At 42.3% G+C, this 25,679-nt stretch overlaps 1 protein-coding gene across 2 annotated transcripts in view; it reads right to left on the reverse strand.

The window, feature by feature from the left end:
• LHFPL3 (LHFPL tetraspan subfamily member 3) overlaps positions 1-25,679 on the reverse strand; it is a gene marked incomplete at its 5' end in the record, with an annotated part of 241,990 nt that overhangs the window by 21,588 nt on the left and 194,723 nt on the right. Inside the window, one exon of one of the 2 annotated variants that reach the window (XM_083859845.1) lies at positions 12,948-12,995. The exons of the other annotated variant lie outside the window; for it this stretch is intronic. Within the exon in view, the coding sequence (XP_083715971.1) occupies positions 12,979-12,995 (17 nt within the window). The 3' untranslated portion in view covers positions 12,948-12,978. The remainder of the gene's footprint in view (positions 1-12,947; positions 12,996-25,679) is intronic. 2 annotated transcript variants of the gene reach the window in all.

Below are 25,679 nucleotides of genomic sequence, written 5' to 3' on the forward strand. Positions count from 1 at the left end.
GCATCAGGAGGAGCATCTACGTTGGGATGTCTATGTTTTTGTGCATTCTCCCTTTCTCTAGCATATTTTCTAGCATATTCTGAGCTCAGATGTAAGGCTCTTTCACACACTGTAGACAACAAATCCATCCCCCTTTTTAACCAACAGCATGGTGGTTCAAACATCTACCTAGAAATGGAAGATCCTGGTATAGCTCTAATTCTTGCAATAGCTGCTTGCTTGACTACAAAGTGTTCTTTAATTTTTTTTTTTTTTTTTTTTTTTTTTTTTTCTGTAAAATAAACTGGGAGAAAGGGACTATAAAAAGCAAGATCAAGGATGACATTGTAGCCTGGTGACAGGGGCACTAAGCTGTGGAAAAGGTGATCTGACTTCCCTTCTCTGCTCCCATTAATATTTAATAGTCATTAAATTAAGAGTCAGGGACGTGCAGGATTAACTACAGGTCAGCATCCTCATACTTATATCTGAATGAATGAGATAGTGCTAGCATGGATGGAAATAAGCTATTAGCAATGAGCACAGCCAATATGTCAGTAACTAGCACGAATTTAAATGATTTAAACACTGTCCCTGAAAACCGAAACAATGAAATGGCTGCTGCAATACAGAGACCCACACAAACCCTGCACCAGTGCTAAAACCTCCAGAACAAACACCCAGAGATCTGAAACTCTTTGGCAAAAATCAGTCCTTTCTCTCTGTGGATTTGCTCAGGGGACTTGCAAGAGACTGACAGTGCTGACCACAGGGAAAACAGCCATAAACAACTTTTCATGCACTCAGTAGCAGTGTTCTCAAAACAACTTGTGAAGGATGTTATAAGTGGTCCACCTGCACTGCTGGGAGAGGAGCTCAGGACCCCTGCTCCAAACCATCGGGCTGATTTTTAGGCTCATTTTCAGGGTTGGAGTGGCTGATGGCTGGAGCCACAGGATTGTCCTTCTGCTCCCCTCCAGCCTGGCCCTGACATTGAGGCACAGAAGAACCTGAGTTCTCTCTTTCAGTTCCTATTTTGGGTGCAAGTTGGGAACACCACTGACTGCAGCAGTTAGTGCAAGATTCTTTCATCTTTTCCATGCTCTTTAAAATGAAAAGCAGTCTAATCTCAAACTACCTTTCCACTTCTGGAGGAACCACACTGAGGACTCTGATGGCCACCTTGTTCCATTGTCCTTCAGTGGCGAGAATGACAGGGGGACAAGCCTGTTCATCTGTTTTGGTGGAGTTGTTTGCTATCTCCCTGTTTAGGGAAGGCTTCCCACCAACTGTGGTTTCCCTGTGCAGATGAGAGAGAGGAGGAGGGCTGTCCTCCCCAGAGGGATGCCTGCTAGGTTTGACCAGACAGCTCGGATCCCACGCAGCTTCTTCTCCCACAGTTGCTAAGAAACCAAAAACAATCAGCTACTGAAACAACTGTTTAGTACATTTTTTCCCTCCATTTGTCTCATTCTTAATTACAGCAGCTTTAAGAATTGCTGGGCTTTCCCTGTGCTTCTGATGGTGAGGAGCTGGACAAGCACAGTGCTAGGGAGGAGAGTTTGGCCTTGGTACATTTTGTAATAGGGCTCCAAGCACACAGGTTATTTCCATATGTGGCCATCAGGGATTTCCCTTCCTTGAGCTGTCTGCAGGGGTCTCAGGAAGACCTATTCACAAGTGTCATTCCAGAGCTCTTTCAACTCCCTTTACAACCACAGTCAGCACATCCACTTGAGTCACCAGTAGCTCCAGCTGTGATTTTAATGAAACCTGTTGTCCAGTTCCTACTTCAGTGTTTCAAATGTCTCCATTTATCCCCTTGCAGGCCTGGCTCTGGCAATCTTCTTGCCCACAGCCATTCACAGGTTGCCTGGGAGAAGGGACAGTGATGATTGCCCTGCAGGATTTTAGAGTGCCATCAGGAAAGAGACCATATGGGCTTCTGTGTGGCTGAAAGCCAGATGACCAGTGAGCCACTGAAGAACAAAACCCCACAGGAGGTTGATACCTACTGGGAACATCACCTAGGAGAAAACCCCCACCCACATTTAGCTGCAATAACAGAAACAATTGAGAAAATAGTTTTGGAAAGAAGCATCCTTAGTCAAGGCAGAGGTAGGTTTCCAGATCTGCTTTGTGTAGTGGTAGCACAAGGCATTTGTCTCTGGTTGAAGGGGACTGGAGGGCTGCTAAAACACTTTGGGGAATAACCTTCCCTGCATAAAAGACTATGTGAACTTCACTTCTTTATTTCTCTGTCATGTCAGCTCAGCTGCCTGTTCACTATTAATAATAGGTCCAACTCTGCAGAGACTCGTAGTGTCTTGAAATGTCACCTATCAAGGTACACAAATAAAGCTAGAACAACCTCAAAATATTAACTGCTCTGTATGTTTGCTAATAGTTCTGTGCTGACCGTGAGGGCTGGATTTCTGTTCCCAGCACAATACCTGTAAATTCTGCTGGTTCCCTGGCGGGCTGGGGTTGTTTTTATTAAGTGGTTACGTGTCATGCTTCCCTTATGTGGGACCTTCTGTTTTCTGATGGAGCTTGTGGCTCTTACAGCAAGTTACAGCCTTTTTCCTGCAGCCTTGGTAGAAACTGGTTGTTGTATCAGCTCATATATTTTGTAACTCCAGCAAATAAATCTGTGTTTTGCAGGTCAGTAAAACAGAGATCTCTACTGCACAAGAAAGAAGTGACACAGTGTTGGGAGCAGGAGGCACCTCTGCTTGGCGTGTGAATTAAGAATGTTCTGCTGAGCCAACACTCCTGGGAGCTCCTGCTCTGTGGTGGGGCACCATGATGAGGCACTACTGTGATGATGTAAATACTGTGCTAAGTACAGGGCTGAGGAGAGTATGAGGGCATGTGGAGGCACAGCTCCACAGTGGCCAGAGGAGCCCGGGGACAGGCATTCCCCAAGAACAGGCAGATATGAAAACAAAGTTCTCACCTTCCATATGTAAGGTCAGACTAGAAGTCCACTCAGTCCACACCTTTTTTTCTGGCAGAAGCCAGCAGTGGATGTGTGAGGCAGGGCAGGGACAGCAATGGGGCTGTTTCCTCAAAATTATCTACCATCCAACAGTTTGGAGGGTAGAGTTTTGGAGCCCAATAGAAATCATTGCACATAAGGGTCTCGAAATCTTTCTGCCCTGAATATATCTATTTGCTTTGTGAACCTTTTGAGCACGTAAAATCCCAGAAGGGGCACAACAGGCAAGTGGAGTCCAGGTCACCCAGGATGTGGCTGCTTGACTGTCCTGAAGCTGCAGCCCAAGGCACTGTGTCATCCATTAAACCATCCTCCTCTCCTGAGGGTGAATAAGTACTGACCTCACTTCAAACTCCCCAGGAGACAACAATCCCCAGCCAGTCATTAATTTTTCAAGTGGATTGTTTGGCTTTGGGTTTAGAAGCGAAAAAAGTCTGATCCCTCAGTCACAACAGCACTGTTTGCAGTGACCCTGTGTGTGCCCCATTCTAAAGCAGAGAGGGAGACTTTCTGAGGATAGTGGAAACAGTTTGCTGCACCTTCTGGTACTATCATGGATGATGAGGAAAAATAGGAATGAAGATCACTGACTAGCTGAATGAATGGCCAAGTTACCTAATTGGGTTCCTCCAGACAGCTGCTATGCTTAGCAAGAAATATAACAGTATTATTATATGATGGCACACAATTTATCAAATCCTGCCGAAGGATTTGTTCCCTGTTTTTTTATTCTTCGGAGCAAAATGCTATTTTTTCCCAACATGTTTCTATCAGACAGTGGTTAAAAACATATTTTGCTGACAGAGTTCACTGTTCCCGAAAAAGGCTGGATTGAATCTCGAGGATTATCTAATTTGAAAAGCAGCTCCTAAACCACCAGGTAGGAAGAGGACACTGTAGGACACAGCTAGGACAAACTCTATCCAGCCAATTAGTATGATTTTTTGTTTTTAATTTTCTACCTGAGAAGTGACATTGGCTATTTTCTGCACACATGTGAATCCCCAGGCCAGCAGTGGTGCATTGCTACCTGGTTTGTAGGTTTTACAAAGCAGTCTGAACATTACCTGTGCTTTCCTTCACGTGGGCAGCCTATAAATACTGCCTGTTGCCTTCTGTACAACATGCTTATCAAAGATTATGTGAAGCAGGCAGTTTTTGTAGGGCTCAGTAAACTTTACCACTGTCAGTGACAGAGTTGCCTTTAAAGCTGACGAGAAGCTGTGCACTGTTACAAGGCTCTGGACCAAGATCAAGAAGAAACATTTAGTATTAGGGGCATATGACCTACAAATTTATTAAATTCTAAGCATGTGAATGGAGCATCAAAATATTTTATACAAATACATATGGAAGGTGAGAATTAATTAGTCATCAAATTTACAAAGAATTCAGTTAAGTTATGACTTGCACATATTTTGCGACATTTTTGCAAACCTATTACAACTGACTTGACAATCTTAGCTGCAGGATATTATGTCCATTATTTGACTTTGGCAAAATGGATTTGGCCCTTTCAAGCCCTCTAATTTTTCAGGCAATTTTTGCAGCATCTTCATCTTAAAAAAACCCAACCAAACAAAAAATATTCCACCAACAAACAGAAAACCCATGTGAATATCCAGACTCTAAAAATTTAAAGTTTTAAGTCTAATGCAGGGCACCCAAAATTTGCCAGCTACCAACAAATACTCTGATTTACAGAGTTGAATGAATTACTCTTGTATTTGCTTTATTAAATCATCAGTATCTCTTTTTTTGTTTATTAACTTTTATATGTAATTGACAAGCCTATTTGTTACTCTACAGATATACTTAATCACAACTAATTCTTGTTATTTAGAAATCTTTGTGGCATCTCTGATCTTTCTAATCTGTTATGAATGTTGTCTTTAAGGAATATGAAAATGGATATATTAATTACTAACTGCTTCAGAGGCGGCTCCTGTCAGGCAAATTTACAGCTCTCTGCAAATCAGAGAGCTGAAATAGCTTATTGGATATGGTAAATATTTTTAAGTCTCATACTCAGCCTGAACACAATACATAAGGTAGAGGTGAATGGATGTCCTCTGGATGGTGGGTAGTGTGCCCTCTGCTTAAGAGACTCTACTCTGACAGTATCTTGTGGTCCTCATGCCACATCCCTTTATTTTTTTCCACTGCGGAAGAAAAAAAATCTGGGTGTAGACATAGCCAGATACTTTCCCTATCCAAATCTCAATCATAGTTTCCTTTCCAAAGAGAATTTTTCCTCAATGTAACTTTAATGTAATGCCAGGACTTTCACGGGCATTTAAAATACTCTCCATTTGTAATAACACAATGGAGGCAGGAAACATCCTGTATCTCCTCCCCAGAAAGGATGTTTTTGACTCAGGATGGGCTGTAGACACTGTGCTAAAAAAATAAGTGGCAAACAAAGACTGACTCTGATTTACTTTGAGATAAACTCAAGAAAGGCTAAGCTGGGCAGGGGCTCAGCTGCCCTTACTTTGTGCAGAGGACTACAGGGCAAGAGAGTCACTGCTTATGTCTCATTGAAGGCAACACCTCAGCACCAGGAGTTGTAGGTGGGACATCAAAGGATGATTTGAACATAACACAGACAAGACTGATTTCCTGAGAAAACCTATGGAAAGCTTGGAAACTGGTATGATTTGAACTTCACTGTGGTGACATTCAGGGAGGAGGTTTTGTGTTGCAGAAGGCCTGGGAAAGGAGGTGCCATGAAGAGGAAAAGGAAAGAAGCATCTCAGTAGAAAGGAGGAGAAAAGTAGGAAAAGCTATAGAAGAAGTTTTATTGAAACTTGAGAGGTTGGACCACAAATCTGACAAAAAGGATGAAGGTGAAACAGTGAAAGGATTTAGTGTGGTTTCCTAAGGAATTGAAGCTAGGGATTGATTTTAGTTGTGACATTTTGAGGGAAGACAAGGTGAGCATCAAGAGGGCCAGAACAGAGAAGGTTGTGAAAACTGAGGATGAAGTTATCAATGCTTCTACTGTGGGAACAAATAGTAATAGATAATTTTGTAGCACGCTCTTGAGGGAATGTCAGCAGGATTGAATGACAACATCAGTCTGGAGAGAAGAGAGAGGATAGTGATAATTTTGAAATTAGCACAGGGCTGCCTGGATACAGAAGCTAAAAGGTTTACCAACTACAGTCAAACAGAGAAGGCATGAGAAGTAAGATAAGCTGTAGCTAAAGCCTGGACAGGGAGGCTGGACCAGATGACCCACTCACTGTGGTCCCTCCCAACATTACCCATTTTGTGATTCTGATATTTAATCCAGTGCAGACCCCCATACACACGTGCTCTTAGAATCACAGAATCATTAAGGTTGGAAAAGACTTCTAAGATCGAGTCCAAGCATTAACCCATTAATCCTGCTCTGTTCAGAGAAGCTGCCTGGGCAGCATTTGAGGATTTTAGATACTTGCTCTGAAAGTTGAGCAGGATGGAGGTGTATATGCGAAGAACCACCTGATTACTTGGTCCAATCTGTACTGCACAGCCATCCCATGGGTGTGTGTCACACTCAGAGGTCACAGGGTCTATGATCATGCCTGTATCCAGGATAATCACCCCCTTTCTATGCTGTCCTAACAAGTGTCCCTTTCCCACATTCCTGGGAAGAAGCAAATTTTGTAAACTGAAGGGATTATATGCTGGATATTTAACATACCACAAAATGTACATATCTATCTATGCACATCTGATCTCAACAAGGAACCATCTGCCCCACTGTTTTTTGGATGGTTTGGTGTCTCATACCCTTGATTCAGGCACCCAAAGTCTCTCCTACAGGGATTATATGATATACAGCTGGAGGTGAGCATGTTCCCTGCAGAGATATGCTATTGATAAGAAGATGTAATGACTTAGATGAAATTATTACTCATCCTTCCAGTAAGTTGTGTCCTGATTTAGTAACATATTCCATTTGTAGATCATGTTGTCTCTGGTGAGTCTGCTTAACAACAGCAGTGCAAACAAATTAAACAAAGTTTTGATATGCTTTTATCAAAGATTTGCCCCTAGTGTCCTTTGATTTACTTCTTGAGATCTACTCTGGCATGAACTGGATAGAGGAAATATTTTCTCACTCTCAAAGTGGATCTGAGCTCAACACCTCTGAGAATATATGAGCTCTGCCTTCAGAGTTGGCTTCAGGCATTCTAGAGAATGACTGTCCTCCCCTTAATATATAATAGACTGAGGACAGCTCTATGTCTTCATTTCAGTGAAATTGGTTTTTTTCTGCATTTCCTCGACAAGCAGACAGTGGTGCTTTGGGTGTCCCAAGCCAGTAGCAAAATGAAAAAAACACCCTTTTTTTTTTTTTTTTTTTTTTTTTTTTTTTTTTTTTTTTTTCTGGCTGACAAAAGGATTTGCAAAGGTATATGCTCTCTTGCCCTTTAACACTCCTTGCCTCTCTAGCAAGGACCAAAATTAATGACAGATCAGATTTGTCAGCAGGGGGATATTCTTGCATTCTGCAATGTTTGTAGTTGTGTCCCAGAGGTTAGAAACGGGACTAACCTATTAATTACCCTTTATACCACTTCCAGTCTGTTAAAGATGGGTTCCTAGAGCAAGAGATTTTTATTTTTCAGTGCACATTTTGATATGAAACAGAAATCTGTAATGAGAAAAAACTGATTCCGTGAGCACCAGTAGAGAGTCTTTTTTGTCTCTAGTCTGAATTTCAGAGGATCATTTACTGCTGAAAATGCTGTGATTGAGTAGATGAGTGCTTGAAGTCTCATGTTGCTAGCATTATTGTCAATGGGACTACAAAAGGGGAATGCATCTTAAGAAAATGTTCTTACAGATGAGTGTGTTGAATGACTGGAAAATCCAAACTAGCTGTTCATCAGGAAGACAGGTGTGTGCAAGAGCATCAGCCTGCTCTAGCTCAACTCATGTGTAATAACTTTCCAGTTTAATGTATTGCCAGGTTGTGAGGGGCTACTGATCTGTCTGGGTTTCTGCCTGTTGTATTCTTTGGGTGGCCTGGATGCAGAAAGGGGATATCACATGCTGCCACTATGAAGGAAGCCTACAATATACAGCAAATCCAACTCTTAATACTGGATAATTTCGGATCCTTTGGCTATGTTTGACGCGTAGTTGTTCTATGGTTTCCAAGCACTGTGGTCCCCACAGCACTGACAGCATCCACCTGACACTGGAATCCCTGTGCAGGGCAGGATTTGGGATGGCAGACACCAGCATAAGCCCAGCCAAGCTGTCTTCCATAGCAACTGTGGGAGAGAGACTCTGCTCTTCTCTGTGAACCAACCCCAAGGTCTTTTTCCTGCTTCACATCTTCATGGTCTGTCTGGTGGCTGTTGGTCGTAGGGAAATGTTGGCATTTTGGGGACATGTGATGCAGAAAGGCTGGCCAGCCCTAATGAAGGATTAAAACTGCTCTATGGAAGGAAGGAAGGAAGGAAGGAAGGAAGGAAGGAAGGAAGGAAGGAAGGAAGGAAACTTGAGGTCTGTTGAGCTTTTCGATGTGTTCGATAAAGACCCTGCAATTTTCACACATCAGGAAGTCAGATATTCTTTGGGCAAGAGAGGCATTGGTATTCCACTGGGCAGATTTTGCTTTCCCAGCTGTCCCATGGGCTCTCAGGAGCAGGTTGGTCTGTGGCCCTCAGCCAGAAAAACACTTAGATAAGAGTACACCTCTCAGTCCATGGATCATCCCCCTGAATTCGTTAGAACTCTTTATGCTCTTCCAGGAAACAATGTGCTTTGCTGGGCTCAGTCTCAAGTCCCCATTTACATAAAGCTCCTCCACATCCTTTGAAGCCATATTAATATGCTGGATAGGGTAGGGATTCTGCTCAAGAGTGCACTTCTTGCTTGAGTTATAACCACACTTTCAACAGTGGATGAGTGAGTGTGCTTCTGCTTGAAGTTAAAAAGCACCACTCTTTTGGGTTGTGAGGAACATCAGCCTCAGGGAAGGGAGAGCTGTGCCTGCACACTATCACAGTGATAAACACAGAGACACTTGTTTGCTCCCTGAATAACATGACTTTGAGATCAAAGCTGACAATGCCATAGAGGATCAGCCCATGGCTGAACACAGCAGGTGGGGGCAGAGGAAGAAGTGGTGTGTTGCCCTTTTTGTTACAGATGGCTGCCCAGAGGTAGCACTGCAATGACAACTTGAATGAGGGATGGGTCAAATGGAAATGTCAGGACAGAAGACCCTGCAGAGATGACAGAGACTAGCATAAGTATCTAGCAGCAAAGGACAGCCAGGGATTAGGACATAAGAGGAAAAATGTCCTGATGAAGGCATGTGGTACAGGGAATATTTGAACAGGGAGCAAAGGCAACTCAACAGTAGGCAAGTGAGCCAGGCAGTGACCATCTCAGAGAGCACTGACTTTTGCTTAATGCTCTTGTGGGGCAGATGAAGCAGCAAGCAGTATCAGCATGGACATCTTCAAGGCCACCCAGCATCAGTGTGGAGAGTTCTGTGCTTGCTTGGGAAGTGCAGAGGGTGTCATGGTAACTGAGACTTCAGAGAGAAGCCACCAGAGTGAGAAACCTGTCTCTTCATCTGACATGGTCAAAAATGTTTGTGGCTGAAGGGTGAGTGAAATTGCAGGAGACCATTTGGATCAATTATGGTATTCTGTGAGTAATTTTCTGAGGATTTAACCTTCACATGGGGAATAAAACTGCACTGAAGGTCTTCAGAAAAACTATTCCTGTCATTTGCTCAGAATGATGTAACTGGTGAAGGTAACTGTGTTGCATGGTTTGGTGGAGGTTGGAGGATCAAGGAGGAGGGCAGCCCAGACAAGAAGGTCTGCGGAAGAACACATGGGAGCAAGACCCAGTGGCCACAGTGTCTGGCCCTGTGGGCACTGCTGGGTTGGCTGAGTGTGTAACACTGGCCTGTTTACACACTGAGAGGCAGAAGCAGCGTGCAGTGGACTGACACCCTTGTGTGTGTGTGTGTGTGTGTGTGTGTGTGTGTGCAAGAGGGACATGATGTTTCACTGCATTCAACAGTCTGCAGTGGTTCTTCAGGTCTGTCCACTCTTACCATTGAATTTGTATCCTGGTATCAGCTGCTTGTATGTGCACACAACTTAGAACCATGATTATATTTTTTGGCCGAGGCTTTTATCATCATTAAAATAACAGAATCATACAAAAACATGCAGGGGGGGAACTTCAGGAGATCATGTGGACCACTTCTTGTCCCAAGGTAGGCTAATTGCATCAGAGTCACCTCTGATGGTGTTGAATAATATATCCCTAGGGCTTTCCAACACTGGAAAGTCACAGGGCCCTTAGGGAATTGTTTCTTCTGTTTGTTCTCCCCACTGCTGAAAAGGCTGTGGGAATTTTATTCATCATATCTGATTTGAATATTTATTTCTGGAATTTAAAACATGGTTGAAGGTAATATTACTCACATATAGGCACTGTAAAAAAAAAACCAGAACCACTTTCATTTATGGACTGCTCCCTCTCACTTATAAGAGAACTGAGTTGGAGACATCCCTGGCATAGAAGGAAATGAGTGGAGAAACCAAGCTTCTTCTAGCAGCTCTGGGCTTACAGAGAACCAGAGATGGCTGAGTAAGGACATCAGCACGAAAAACCCAGATTATACAAATGAATAGGCTGAAATATTGCAGGACTTAGCAGGTCTCTGCCATATAAGGTGTCTGAGAGACAGCTGGTTATATCAAGCCTGTAATGAGGGTCAGATGAGAGGAGGGAGGTGGCAATCAAGAGGATTAGCCCAATTCAGGGAATCTGAATTTTGAACTAAGACTAATTTAGAGGAAGAAAATGGGAGCAAAAATGCTTAATAAGGTACTTTGGGAAGATGGGCTATTTCACAAGACTCAAAGACAAATTCAGGATCCTTAAGTGGTGCTGGAGACAGATCTGTGATTTGTCTTCTATAAAATACAGTCTATGGACATCCATAGATGTGGGTAGATATTGGCCATTGGTTTTTTTGCTGTGTAGGATGAGGGAAGATGGGTTTTCTGGCAGGCAGCAAGGGGAGGAGGAGTGAGGTTGTGGGGTGGCCCAACTCTGTGTGTGTCATGGCTCCAGCATCCCTGGGGAGACACATTTTTTTGGGAGCCAAACTGAAGAAGTAGCATGGTGATGTTTTGGCAGGTGGGAACAGAGATGTACAGCGCTCCTGCCTCAGGGCCTCAGCTGAGTCTCAGAGCTCTGACTGCTGGCAGGAACTCACTGAGGAGAAGGAGGCAGGAAATCACAAGCCCCTTATTGATTCCCTTTCTTTTCTGCAACCCATCCCCAGCACTAACCATATTTGAAAATACAGCTTCCAGGCTTCTTTTACAATGGCTAAAAAGAAAAAAAAAAATCTTAGCTCTAGAGAGAATTGTTTTGCCAGCCCTATTTTTCTCTGCTTTGAGTTTCCCATTGACGTTAATTAGGACTTCCTGAGCCTTGTTAGCCTGGCATTTTCCTTTGTTACTGAGAACAGCGAAGGTGACCTTGCTCAGTAGGTGGATTTTCTCAGCTCTGACAGTCTAATCATTAATGCCTTAGGAACAGAGGTAGGGATCTTACACGGGAAACTTGAGAAGGGCTATAAAAACATCATGTAGACAGCTGGCAGTGTCAGCTGGCATAGCTCCAATAATTCAAAAGTAGAGGTGTTTCCGAGAAGTCATCTTGATCTCACACAACACATGCTATTCAACACGTAATTTTTGTTGCACAATAAGAAAACAACAAATATCACAAATATCTACCTGTGTAAGCTCAGTTGCAAATAGTTGCATTTGGTATACTGAGAGTAATAACCAGCATTCAAAAAACTCCATTTTATTATCCAGGAAAGTGGACCATCCACCAGAACTCTGATTTCTGGTGATCTGGTTTTGAATGATGGCTTAAAAGTTGTTTTGGTGGCTTCACTCTACTCCCCACCTGCACGGTCACGAAACTGTAGAATTGTGGGCAACTGTAAGTAGAAAGGCACTTCTGGAGGTCACGTATTCCTACTCCCTTCTCAAAGAAGGCCCAAGCAGAGCAGGTTGCTCAGGTTCACATCCAGTTAGGTTCTGAGGATCCCCAAGGATGGAGATGATACTACCTTGCTGGGAAACCTGGTCAATATTTGACCAGCCTCATGATGAAAAACCCTCACCAGCATGCTTGAAATATGAGTGAAAATCCTGTGAGAAGAGAAACCCAGGAAGGAAATAACTTAATTTTTCCTCTCCATACCAGGCAGCACCACAAGACCAATGTGGATAAGTATGTTTCAAGCTGCTGTGATTAGTCTCACCTTCATAAGCTTTACATACACTGAGATTAAAAGAATTATATAAACACAGGAAAACATAATATTTGCTCATAGCAGTCTTTTTTAAACAGAGACTTTGCAAACAACATTTGTATTTCCGATGTGTCATCTGCCACATGAAGCAAGATTTTGACAACAGAAGAGTCACAAAGCATTGGCAATAGCAGAGTCCTTGTCAGCCAGCTGCACCAGGAGCAGCCTTGGCTCCCAGAGAAGGCAAACCAGGAGTGGCTGCTTTCCCCAAGCAAGCCCAGGAGGGTCAGTTCTGCTCCTGACCCCTTTGAACTGCACATTTCAGCATCTCTACCACGGATTTCTAAACAGCCATATCCAGTGGGGTCCTGACCCTAGCAGGTACTTCTGGAGGTCACTTAGGAATGACATACACAGCTTGCAGATTTGCCACTAGCAGCTGCCACAAGCTACCAAAAAAGGCAGAATATTCAGACTACACAAAACCAAAGCTGAGTTGGAATATAAATATCAAATTAAATGCTTACATGTTGCTGAACATGCTGCCTAACATCAGAAACACGAGACAACAGCAGAAAGCCATGCAATGCATTTTGGCAGAAGCACGCAAACATTTCACAGCTTGTCCCTGGATGCCATGCTCACACTTACGTTAGTCTGTGTCATACTACCTTAACTTGTTTTAAGCATTTCCATCATCTGTGAGGTAGGGAGGGAAAAACAGAATAGTTAAGGTATAATCAAGTGAGATCTTGCACATCATAGTATATAATTTGTAAACAATCTCTTTTTTGGCTGTAGTGTGGAGAGTGTAAACGGTTCAGGCTTCTGTCTCGACTTATCCAGACAGGGAACTTTCTGAAAGCCAGGTAAGTGATTCAATGGATTACTGAGGAGGCAGATGAAAAAAACTGGGATTAATATAAGAGGAAATAGTGACAGAACATAAATAAACACATAAACAAGTGAAGAATTTTGGTGTCAGTAAGATGTTTTTTTTTTGCTGTCATGTCAGAATCAAAACACCCAGTAATACCTTTTGATCAGTGAGCAAATTTAAACACAAATTTAATCTGGCTGCTTCAAAAATATTTGAATAAAAATACAAAATTAAAAAGCCAACACCTACAAATCATTACAATGAATTAGACCAAAGATAAAACTGTAGCTGTTCTCATCTTGGTATAGAAAGATCTGTAGAAGTTTTTCTTCTAGGTGAGAAATTACAGTAATAAAATGAAAATTATACATCAAGATCTTGTTGATACATTGCTCCTCATTTTTGATTATACTTCCAAACTCATAGATACAGTTTGAAAGACCCAGCCTACCGAATCTTTTTATGGACAAACTTTCCTATTGGCTTAAATTTTAAGGTCAGCCATGCACTGGTCTTTTAATTATGCACCCACAGAAGTGTCCTCTGGTGAGATCTTGTGCCCGTGCTACCCTGAGAAAGCCCAGGGGAACCTAACAGAACTTTGAATCTCAAAGTATCTTCAGTCATCTCTTGTAATTACTCCTGTAATTTATTGTGAATTTACAGTACTTCACACAGTGCATAAACCTTTCATGTCTATGAGGACAGACTCTAAGTCACCTGAAAGCTGAAGGAATTGTATCAAGAAAAAAAAAGTACTTGCACACCTACACTTTATACTACTGAACAGCTAAAAATTTGTAACAAAATGGAGAAAGCTATTATCTCCTGAGAGAATTGCAGAGTAATCCATTGGCCTAAACTTCTGCTGTTCATGGGGAGCCTGAAAGGAGATACTAAAGTATAGAATGAGATAGACAGAATTTGAGACACAATCTCAAAACAGTAATTTCTTAACTAAGAACACAGATCAATGGTTCCACTGTCACTTGGAAACTGTTTTGAAAAGAATTTAAGGACTTTACTATGGGTTTAATATATAAATCACAAAGACCCAAACTACCACCAGAGCTGTGTTTTCTAGCTGGACCTAATGTAGAAGAACTGCAAAATACAGCAGAGAAATTACATACGGTAGCTGGAAATATCTAAACACATTGATTATGTGATGGGCATGTTCCTGCTGAAAACAATCAACATATTGACCTTTCTGAAGATTCACAGTGGGGAGTAAGGAAAAAAAAGTCTGTGTCTCTATGTATGTACTATTTTTGGAAAAACAATTTTATTTCTGTCTTTCTTGGAAGCTGTGAATTTGTATACTGGTACTGGAGTGCCTCCATTGGCTTATCTCTATCATTATTTCAGCAACGAAAAATAGAACAAATAGTGGTGCTGAAGGATACACTGGATGAGTACTGAGATACAAAGCAAGGCAGCTGTCTCATTTATAATGCTGGGAAAAATGAGGGGAAGTATCTTATTAAGCAAGTAATAATGATATCATTTTCCTATTCCCCATTTTATTTGTAGTGATGCAATCATGCTTGGCTCCCTGCCTCCTCTGGCACATCCTGGTAAAGTGGAACTGATGCTGTTTTTGTGCAGATGAGGTGGCAGCCGTTAAAATTCAGAAGCATTACACCAATTGGATACACTTGGGAAATATCCCGGGAAAACCAATTCTTCATTCAAGCACTGATGAAGGTTCCCGTGCACCTCCTGCCCTCCATTTCCCCAGACACTTGAGCTTTCCCTGGGATCACCCAAGGATGTCCCTGCCTGTCCAGCCCTTCAGGACACAGTCTGTGCTGCCACCTCAGCACATGGGATGTGCAGTCCCTTCTTTGAATGCCATGGAGAAGACTCAGAGGAACTTTTCTTTGCTAAACCATCATGATGCCTGTAGATATTGGCAGGCTTGTGACCATCTGGGGGTGTGCCCACATCCTTGTTTCAGTTGGGATCGGGAGAATGTTTCTGAAGTGAATTTCCCAGTTACTGTGTTTGTTCCAGCTGCTAATAGGCAACTGTGGGGCCAAGCAGGAGCTTGGCTAGGAATAATGTCATCTCTCCACCACACTGCTGGCAGGGACTTTGGGCCCCCAGCACAAGCTGTTTCCTCCCACAGTGCTGCTCCCATTGCTAATGTAGACATGGCCTGACTCAATCCAGATGACTGGATTGATTCTATTTAAATCAATGTGATTGTTTGTACGAACAAAGTTGATGGAACTGGTCCTAAGTGGCATTTACTCCACCATGCTATTTGGCATATAAATCAGCTGTTTGGGGCAGTGGTAACTGTTTTGTTACCACTATGAATTTAGGGAAATTTGTTAAAGACTATAAAGAAAGTACATATTTGCACTGAAACAACAGATATTGGCACTTGACTGGTCTGATTTAGATGTATAGAGAAGCCTTGCTCTGGAGGTAGTTTAAAGAGATTTTCGTGTCTTTTGGGATCCATGAAATAATCAAGTTCATTATAATGCCTTTCTTCCAAAATATCATATACATTGATGAATTATGCATTTGGTTACATAGTTTAAAATCTGCATATGGCTGTTTGTACCCAGTAATAAAATATTCTTTTAGCTTTTTTTTCTTTAATGGTTACAGTAAAATTCTGCATGATGTGTATCCCAAGTAGTAATTTTCAGCTAGAAATATTGATGACATCTTGCCTATGGCAATGAACATGTTTTAATAGTACAGTAAAGTGTGTCTTTTCTTCTTAATTAGTCTCCATTCAATAAACATGCAGATTATTTACAAAAATCCTATAACAATGGAAAGAAAGAATAACTAATGCAATGGCTGTATTCCCAGGATCACATGCAATTCATCTTTGCTAAGCTAGTTGAGCCTCTATAATCTCAAGGTGTTTATGAAATAATAAGGAGAAAGCTTTTGGTTAAGCATATTTAGTATAAAAAGTAGCTGTTTAATTTGTTTCTTAAGATTAAATTCTCCTATTTTTGAGGGAAAAATAAAGTGCTTAATGAGTTAAAGCCACAGACATCTTGCAGTAAGATATAAGAAGCTTTGTCAGATCACTAATAGAAACAATATGATGTTGAGATGTTGTAGCTTATAATTAAACTTCATTTTTCAGCCTCTGTAACTGTATCATCCTCACATGCTGTATTTTATACATCACAGCAATTAGTGAAGCCTGCAGGGCACATTTAGAAGAAGGCTTTCTGTCAGGAGCTGGTGATGTAGTGACTCAGCAAGGCATCAGAAAGCTTTGCTTGTGCTAAGGCTTTGTGCACCTCCAGGGGGGCTGGACCTGTCAGATTAATACAAGGGGCTATTTTTGTAACATCCAAAAAGTTTCTGCTGTACATCAAAGTGCACTAGCTGCTTATTTTAGATTTGTCTTGAACAATGCAGTCTTTAGCACTTTTTTGGTACGTACTTCTCCAAAAAGAAAATTTCCTGTGAAGCATTTTGTTGAAGAAGGGCTTCCCATTTGAGATCATCAGAGACATTTTCATCCTGTGCATCAAAGGTTCCAGTAAATTACCAGCCCATGTACCAAAGGTAAGAGGCAGTCATGGTGTATTGGGGAGTACTCTGGGCATGAACACCTGGATTTGTGGCCTGCTTTTCATCTGAACTGGGGTTTGGTCCCAGGCAGTGCAAAGAGCTCTTGAATAGGGGCTCTTCAGTTGGTCTGGTCTTTTATTTACTGTGTTAATTTTTTACTCCCAGCAACCAAAATCTCACCCTCCTACCCAGACTCTCAGTTATGTCTATTCTTGACACTAACTTGTCTGAAAGCTGCTCTTTTCCCTGTGGTCATTGATGCAGGATCACACAAATGTGGCATGCATAGCCTTCCACAAGCAGAGGGGCCATGAGTTATTTTCCCTTGGCTGCTCTTAAATTTTCCCAGGATGTTTGGAGATTTAGTCTCAGCATTTTGCCCTGACTGGTGTCTCTATCTTTGTGCCTGACCTAATGGCATCCTGACTACAGAAGTGTGAAGGAGTGGAAGATGTGAGGTCACAGATGTGTCTCCAAGGTCAGAATCAAGAACTTCCAGCAAGTTCTAGAGAGATAATGGAAATTACCTCTGAAAGCAGGTAATTTCACCAAAGATGTCATCATTAACCCTTAGTTTTCACAATGTGTCCTTTGTTTGTGTAAATCTCAGAAGGATATTGTCAAAGAGGTTGCTGTCAGCTCTAATGGCACAGGGAAGTGACCTGGAAAAGGTGATACCAGAGTCAACAAAGGCACTGAAATTGGAGTGAACTTTTCTGAGTCATGGCCTGACTCAGCTCTCCTTGCTCCAATACCACTGGAACTGCCCTCTCTGCTCCTTTTTGCTGTTGCCTTTTTGTGGTCTCCTCTCAGCTGCCCATCCCTGCTCACCAAAGCACTTACCAAAGTCCCTTAGCTGGCGTGTGCTCCCAGGTCTTGCTTGGCAAAATGGAGCTACATCTGCACTTTTCTAAATGGGGATGGATTAACTGTGTCCTTAAAAGCTTTGCTGGATGGAGACCTGGACCTTAGAGCCAGACCCACCTTAATTACTGGAGCCTGCAATGAGGAGAAGAAGAAGACATTTTTCTCTCTCACGTGCTGACTGGGAAAGGGGTGAGCAAGAGAAGTAGAGAGAGCCCTGGCTTGGTTTCTGCAGTGCATTGCTCTCAGCAGAACACTGGGCTATTGGGCTCTGAGTGCCTGCCCAGAACCCAGAGAATCCTGGGGAGAATTAATAACAAGGCTGAGGTGAAAAGTAGTTCTGTCATATTTTTTAATAAAAACATTTGGAGAAAGGTTTTCCCCATTAACTTTTGAAAAAAGAAACACCTAAAAACCCAACAACAATATTTATGCAGGCAGCTATTAATAGTAGTGTAAATATTAGATTTATACTAGATTTATATTAGATTTATACTAGAATAACTAGTATTTATATTAATACTTGCCCATATAAAAAGCATTTTGGGGTTTTTAGTAGGAACTCGGTTTTACTATTAACAATAGTTTCATTTGAGTAGCTCTTTTGTGTGCAAAACATGTCAATGATTGTATCTAAGTCACACAATGCAGAGGTGCTGGAACTTCCTTTACCTGAGCTATTTAAAAGCTTCATGTTGTGACTGTAATTATAAAAACACAGCATTTAACACCCTCTTGAAAATAAAAACCATTCTTCTTACATGGTTTCCCAACTGAAGCTTATTTCCACTGTTTTCTCAGAAAAGCAACAAAGTTTGGGCTTAGTCTGTTTAATTGCACCTTCAGTTTTCATCCCTTTATGTTATTACTGTAAATTCATGATTTTTAAATGTCTGTTCCTGAAGTTATTTCACCCATCGAAAGGCTTGGCTTTACTTCTGAGGTGTATGTCTCATATAGTAAATTTCCCTGTAGTATAAAGGATGAAAATTTCTTTGCTGAATCACTACAGTCAACAGGAATTTCAATACCTTTATCTTTGGCATCCGGGTGAGGTGTCTTTCAGTTTCTTTCCCCTTTAGGTTGCTGCTTTTGTTTTGTGTCTCCCTAGACTCTCAGCACAGCAGCATGAGCTGAGGGTTCTCACCGTGGCAGCTGTAAGAATCATTGATTTGTTTTGTTCAGTAGCAGAAGCAGGAAAACAAAAAGGATTTCTGTCAGCCTCTTTGAAATGCAGTTCTGAAAAAATTAATTTCAGATCAGCAAAATACATGATTTGAGTGACATAGTATAAAAGTAGAGGAAAAAAAGCCTGGCATCACAAAGTGGAAGAATAAGGTATGGCAGCTATTCTTTCCTGACCTGGTGTTCAAAGGAAAAGATGTTCACTGAGGTCAAAACCCACTCTACTACATGCAGAGATTTGAGCCAAAGCTCTTCTTTTACTAGAGATGTTCTCTAGCTCCAGCCAGAGGTCACCTGAAATAAGATGTTCTCCAGCTCTCCTGCTGTGACTATTTTACTTTTCATTGCAACTGTACAAATGCTCAGCAGTTGAGCAGAGCAGAGCACGTATTCGAGTGAGTTTTCTGCCTGGTACAACCTTTGGTTGAGACAAAGCACCATCAGGTTTGAGCTTGGTGGCAGATGCCAGTGAAGGCATTTACATTGAATTAGATCACACTGAAAGAACATGTTTCAGCCACATCCCCCAGAATGTGCTGGATGGGCAGCACCTGCCCTAGAGCAGGGGAATGGGGGCTCCTTTCTGCCAGGCAAGGGAGGGCTGGAACCACTTTTGCTGAATTTGACACAAGTTCATAAGGAATTATTATGATCCAAAATTGCATTTTTTAACAATAAAAAAAATGAAAAGTACTGTTTCTAAATGCTGCCCACCCCTTCTGGATGTCAGTCATGCACATTGAAAATCCCACTTTTTGTGACAGCCCACGTGTGTGATCTTTACCTGCACACATAGGAGAGCTGCTGGTGAATCCTTGTGAGTCATTCAGCTCAAGGAATGTGGTGGTCAAGATGATAAAGTGATCTCAGCTGACTTCCTTCAATTTCCTGGTCTCTCTGTCAGACAGCCCTAACGTGAAGGATCTGCTCATTGGTGTTACCTTACTAATCTCACTGGTTTAGATTCAAAAGTCCCAAGGTAGTATGTCAGCTCTCTTGCACACATTATTATTTTTGTATCTAAATTTTCTTTAAATATTGGGCAGACTTTCTTTTCATAGCTGAGTAGTTGTTTCAATAAGTGCGGCAGTTGATTTACAGTTGGTACTGTGTGCACTTTCTGTAGTGAAGCATAAAATTGAAAGGCTTATGTCAAATTCATTCATACATGGACACGCTCAAGAACAAATTAATTTTAAAGCACTCACAGGGTATATAATGTTTCTATGTCATGCTTTACAAATCTATAAAGTAATTTATAACATAAAGCCTACTTTAGAAGAGAGCTGTAGTATAACAGATAGCAGAGTGATTTCAATCTAAAATATCCCAGTGCTACACTCCCCCAGATATCTGCATTTCAGATCTGATAGGAACCATGAGTAATCAGTTTCTAAAGCAAAATTGTTATACAAGAAAAGGCTCTCAGTGCAATGTCCTTTTGCAAAACCAGGCTATTCTAGGACAAATTAGGTTTTCTAATCATCAGTATGCAGCACACGAGATAAGGTGTCAGATTCAGATCTCAAACTAGAATAAATCGGAAACCACAGCCATGAAAGATCAAGATAAACTCTTAAAGATGCATATTGGATAAATCTCATATGTAACTGTAATTTCAGGGCCCTTGTCATTAACATCCAGGGATGTTAATTATAATTAACATGAGAACAGATGCCTTCAAGCTGATACTAATGTTGTGGTCCTTCTCTTCTGGATGGCACAGCCCATGGAGGGTTCCTCTGCACAGGGTGAGTGTCATTCCAGCACAGGTCCTTTGAACATCCCTCCAGTGTTCTGTATTTTGGAGCACCACCAGACTCTTTCTGCCTTCTCTGGCAGAAGCTGGAACTACCAGCACTGTTTGGCACCAGCCTCTTGCTGCATGGACCAAGGGAGCCAGAAAAGAGAAGAGCACCTCTTTCTGATCACAGCCACACTCCTTGTCCGCTTGCAGCAATGTCAGGCCTGTAAATTCCCCCACACTGAGAACTTATCATTAGCAAGTGTGGTAGGCAATCTTCAGAAACATTCAAAGACAAGCAGTCAACCAAATTCAGCCCTGAGGTGAGCAGCTACAGCTGCCCTCAAATTGCAGGCTGGCGCATACAGGAATGAGTGCTGAGTCTAAGGAGCTGGCACAAGCCAGCTGTGTCACAGCTACTCCTGCTCTCTCCCTGCATTTTTTTCCAGGGGCATTCCTGCTCTTTGCTAGCAGCAGCTTAATATACTAACAGTACAAGGAGTAAAATATACAGCAATGACTGTGAACTGCTGCCGTGCTCCTCTTCCCACTATTCATCCCACTTGGCATGTGTGTTGCACCTGGGTAGATAACTCTGTAATTTGGACACAAGTAGTGCGTTCCCTCATCTCCTCAGGAGAAACAGAGATATAATCAGAATTTAGAGTGGCTTCTAAAAGGTGCATATTTCAAAGGTAAAATGGCAACATAAAGCATTCAGAGAAACTATAGCCCAAGTACCACCTGTGTGCAGAAGGGGGAAGGAAAATAGCATTCTTTGTAACAGCCAGTGGAGGCAGACAAAAGGGTCTAACTCAAAGCAGCTGTTCCTACTCCTTGCATCAGAGGGAGGAGGCCCTAGTTGCAGTCCCCTCATGCAGTGAACTTTGAAGTATTTATAAAAAGTGGAACAGGTTCCACAGTGCAAGGCAATAAAGGTCACCCCAGCCGAGCTTCGCTGGTAACCAGTCAGTACAGCACAGCCACAGCTATGTGGGAAGAAACCCTGGCTATGGGGCAATGGAAACCCTGGCTATGGGGCAATGGGATCATCCTTCAACACAGACATCCAGGATGGGGTCACCATGGAGCTGGGTGAGGGCACAGTCACACAGGATGGAGGAGTTGAGCCTTGTCCTTGTCTTCTGCTAGATGCTTGGACCCCATTTCTCAAATATAACTAATGACATTGGGGGCATTAAACTTCTCAGCACAAGAATTGGTTATGTTGGACAGATTTTGTTGGACATTGTCAAACTAGGTTCCCCAGAAGTCCTTTTGAAAAGATCAACCACTGCCAGTCTCCTGTACTGCATTTCTCTTCACAGCCACCACATTGTTGACACGTGTGGAGGAAGAAAAGTCCTTATTCCAGCAGGAAAGGCTGAAAAAGGAAGAACTATTAGTCTGAAATTCTGCTGTGAAAGAGGAAGATTTCAAAGGAACCTGAAGAAAAATCACATTCACTCAGTGGGAATGCCTTAGGTATAGACTTCACCTATTTTTTTGCAGAAGACAGTTAGTTCTGCAGCCTTAACAACTGCTTTAAACAAAGGGATTCTTAAATTCGCTTTATCATCAGAAAGCAGCAGCTGACAGGCGGGAAGGAGCTCATTCCTGACCATGCCAGCCTGGAAGGAGCAGTGGTGTGCTGGAGGAGCCCTCCCCCAGCCCCATGACAGCCACTGCCCCAGTGGAGCTGGGATGCAGCTGCATGACTGCTGGGCTGAGGGCTGTGCCATTTGCTGAGTGCTTTGCACACTCCTGTTTGCAGTCAATAATAAATACCTGCAATGTTAATAATTTCTACTGGAATGTTCTGTGACTTCTTTCTGCCTCAGGTTGTACTTTTTTCTTTAAAGTTTCAGCACAGCAGTTCAGCAGTTTTTGAGAACCTATATCATTGCCTAAGGAGTTCCTGACTCCAAGAGGAGACCAAAATTCATAAGCTTTACTGTGGTTGTCACAGTTGTACTGAAATATTAAATGAATAGTATTCAATTGAGTTTTTTTTATTATTTTGATGGTGAAAATCAGTCATAAAACCCTTGACAATTAGATATCAGTGTAGACCCATCCCACCATTCCTTTGCAGGTGCAGAGTGCTCTGGAGTGTTAGACTGACAAAGTAGTGATAGTGTGAAGCCATGATGCTGTAGCACCCAATGCTATACCAGGCACCTTTCAATGATCTAACCCTCCTAGAGCAGTCAGAAAGCAGGGTGTATGTAGAGGGCTTGCACCTTGAGGAGAGAGATGGGTTCCTAAGCTTGCGATCTAGGAAAGCCAATATAATGCAGAAAGACCACGTGTGATAGAAAATGTAAAGGCCAGGAGGCATTTAAAATGAAAGACTGCTGAGCTCTGCATAGAACACAGAGGAAATGCTCAGCTTTCCTGCTTGGTGGAGAGCTTCTTCTACTCAAGAGTATTTCTATGGACCCCTGCTGTTTCCTACTCTTGTATTCCAGGAAGACAGTCAGCTATTGTTTGTCCTCCCTTCTACTGTATTAAATCTTTCCAGGGGCTGTCATGATGAAAAATCTGCTGAGACTGCCCTGGACACCTCTGTAATGCCAGGAGGGGATGAAGTCTTGATCTCTGCCTGTGGTGGGTATTCATTCCTAGCCAAGATTGGCTCCTTTGATGATGTAGTGTCTAAAATTTTGGGTAGGAGGGAACACTCCCCAGAGGTCACCAAGTCTCCTGTCCAGGCCTAGATAAAAATCTCCTACATGTTGGTCCTCTCTCTATGTGGACAAGGGAATTATTAGGTAAATGCCTCTACAAATGCCAGGAAAATGGTCATTAACGAATTACATTTGTTTCTCTCAAACACTGCTATAATTTTCTCATTGAATTGATGTGAAAGGGTTTCTCTCTTGAACTGGCTTTTTAACTGTGCTGCTAAGGAGGCAGGTAGGGTGCCAGGGTAAATAAGCTTCTGCAGGGCTCTCGGAGATTATGTTTGGAGGTTGCCTCCAGCTGCCAAACTAACACAGCGAGAGTGAAGCCTGCAGTGTAGACAAACATTCTGCTACTGCCCCAGATTTCAAGTTAGCTTATGTAATACGCGAACTTATGCAATATCTGTTCAATATGAAAGACTTTCTGAGGTGTTCGACTTGATATTTCAGGGCATAACACAAGCACTATGTAGGTTTAATAAAGCAAATAGGGAACAAAAATGAAGAACTGCTTTCCCTGAGCACCATTTGGCAATAAGCCATCATCATTAAACATGGGGGTACCTAGTAGGGATGTATAGAGATTGTTCCTAGACCTGAAACTGCTCATCAGCAGTGCAGATGCTACATTGGATTGTGCCTGATAAAATCTGCAGCTTGCACAAGAATCAATGATATGTTTAAAAGATGAAGAGGAGGCAGCGATACAAGACCCGTTGTTTGGTCAGACAAATCCACTGTTTTTAATTACAGCCAAACAGAGAGTTAAACTCCACAGAAAAAGAAATAATAGCTGCTCTAGTTAAGTGCTGTTTTTTCTCTAAAGGATTTAGAGGCCAAACAAGAAGACAAAACCTCAAGTCCTCTAATAACTCAGAAGGCTAATGAGACCATGACTGGCTAAACAGGGGGTGCTGAGATGGAGGGAGGAGTCAAGGCTGACAGTGGTCTTAGTATCTACTGACACCTACTACTAAGGATCTGAAAAACTAGGAAAGGCAGAGAAGAACTGCAAAAGTGGGACAAGGACTACAGAAAGCACCTAATGGGGAAAGAGAGGTTTAGAAAGCACTGTCTGTCTAGCTTATCAAAAAGATTGAAAAGTCTTGATTACAGAGAATAACTCTTCACAGAGACAAATGAGCTCTTTATTTTGGTGGAAAAAGGATGAATGGTTAAAAGCTGAAGCCAAATATATCTGGAGTGGAAATTAGGCAAAACATGTTTAATAGTGAGGGTTTGAAACAAGCTGCTGAGAGAAGACAAGGAGTCTGCAGTGCTTGATGAAGATCTCTCAATGCTTTTGTAAGAGACAATTTTCTTGAATATATGCTACATTTCGGTCCATCCCAATAAGGAAAAAACGGGTGGTATTTTAAGGGTGGTAATAAAATCCAGTTGTCTTTTCCAGCTTTAGGCTCTGGGACCCTGTATGAGCTATCTGGAGGTGCATAGAGGTGCACATGCCAGCTGGGGGTCTTGCAGGGAGAAGAGGCCCCTCCTTGCTCTTTCTTCCCTTCCAGCAGGATAGTCTTGTCAGGAACCAGCACTGGCATTCAGTCCTAAAGCCTGGCTTGCTGTGTTTCCAAAATGCCTTGCAGCACAATGATCCCGTTGTCCTCACTGAATCTGTTCCCAGAGCAGAGTGACAGGAGGGCATTGCAGGGGTGACCACATCAGCTCCCACCTGTCCTGGGCAGGATGGGCAGCTCGGGGCACTGAGCCAGACTAACACAACTCCAGTGGGTGCCGCCTTCATCTGGGGGATCATTCAAAAGAACAACCTGTGTTCTCATCCTGAGAGTTTTCTACCTGCAACTCAATACTTTTTCTTCACTAAAATAAATATCCTCACTTGGTTTTCTCTCTCTCTCTCTTCATCTTCCAGAGATAAACAATTATTTTTTCCTCAGTGGAGCACCAACATCCTTTAAATGCCTACTAGAGAGCTGTACCCTCACTTATTTGGTGAGCTCACCTGGGCAGGCTCTGTGTATCAGTCCTGCAGCCTGGACTAGAAATGCCGTGCAGTGGCTCTGGCTCTGCCTTTGCACCCAGCAAATGATTCCTTGTATATTTAGAATACTCAGTCTATGGTGGGACTGAATTTTACATGGCTAAAAGGCTCAAAAGAAAGTGGGTATGATTTCACCTGTAGCAAAACAATAATCCCCACCTTCTTTGAAGCTCATTGTAGCTACTTTTCATTCCTTTAAGTTGTCAGTCTCATGGCAAGAAGCTGGCAAAAATTAACTCCCACGCTTGGCTTTGCAACAGGAAAATGAGTGCGTCATGCAATGATGTTTCAGGCTTTCATCAATTTATCTTTGACAAAATGCAGCTCTTTAGAGAGAGGAGATCTAGGCTGGGAAAAAAAAAAAAAAGAGAATGCTGACATTCTATCCTGGTATTTCTAGACTTTTTTAGCACGGAGAGTCCTTTACTCAGCATTTAAAGAAATTTTC

This window comes from Zosterops lateralis (genome assembly GCF_965231275.1).
Source record: "Zosterops lateralis genome assembly, chromosome: 4".
Taxonomy (NCBI): Eukaryota; Metazoa; Chordata; class Aves; order Passeriformes; family Zosteropidae; genus Zosterops; species Zosterops lateralis.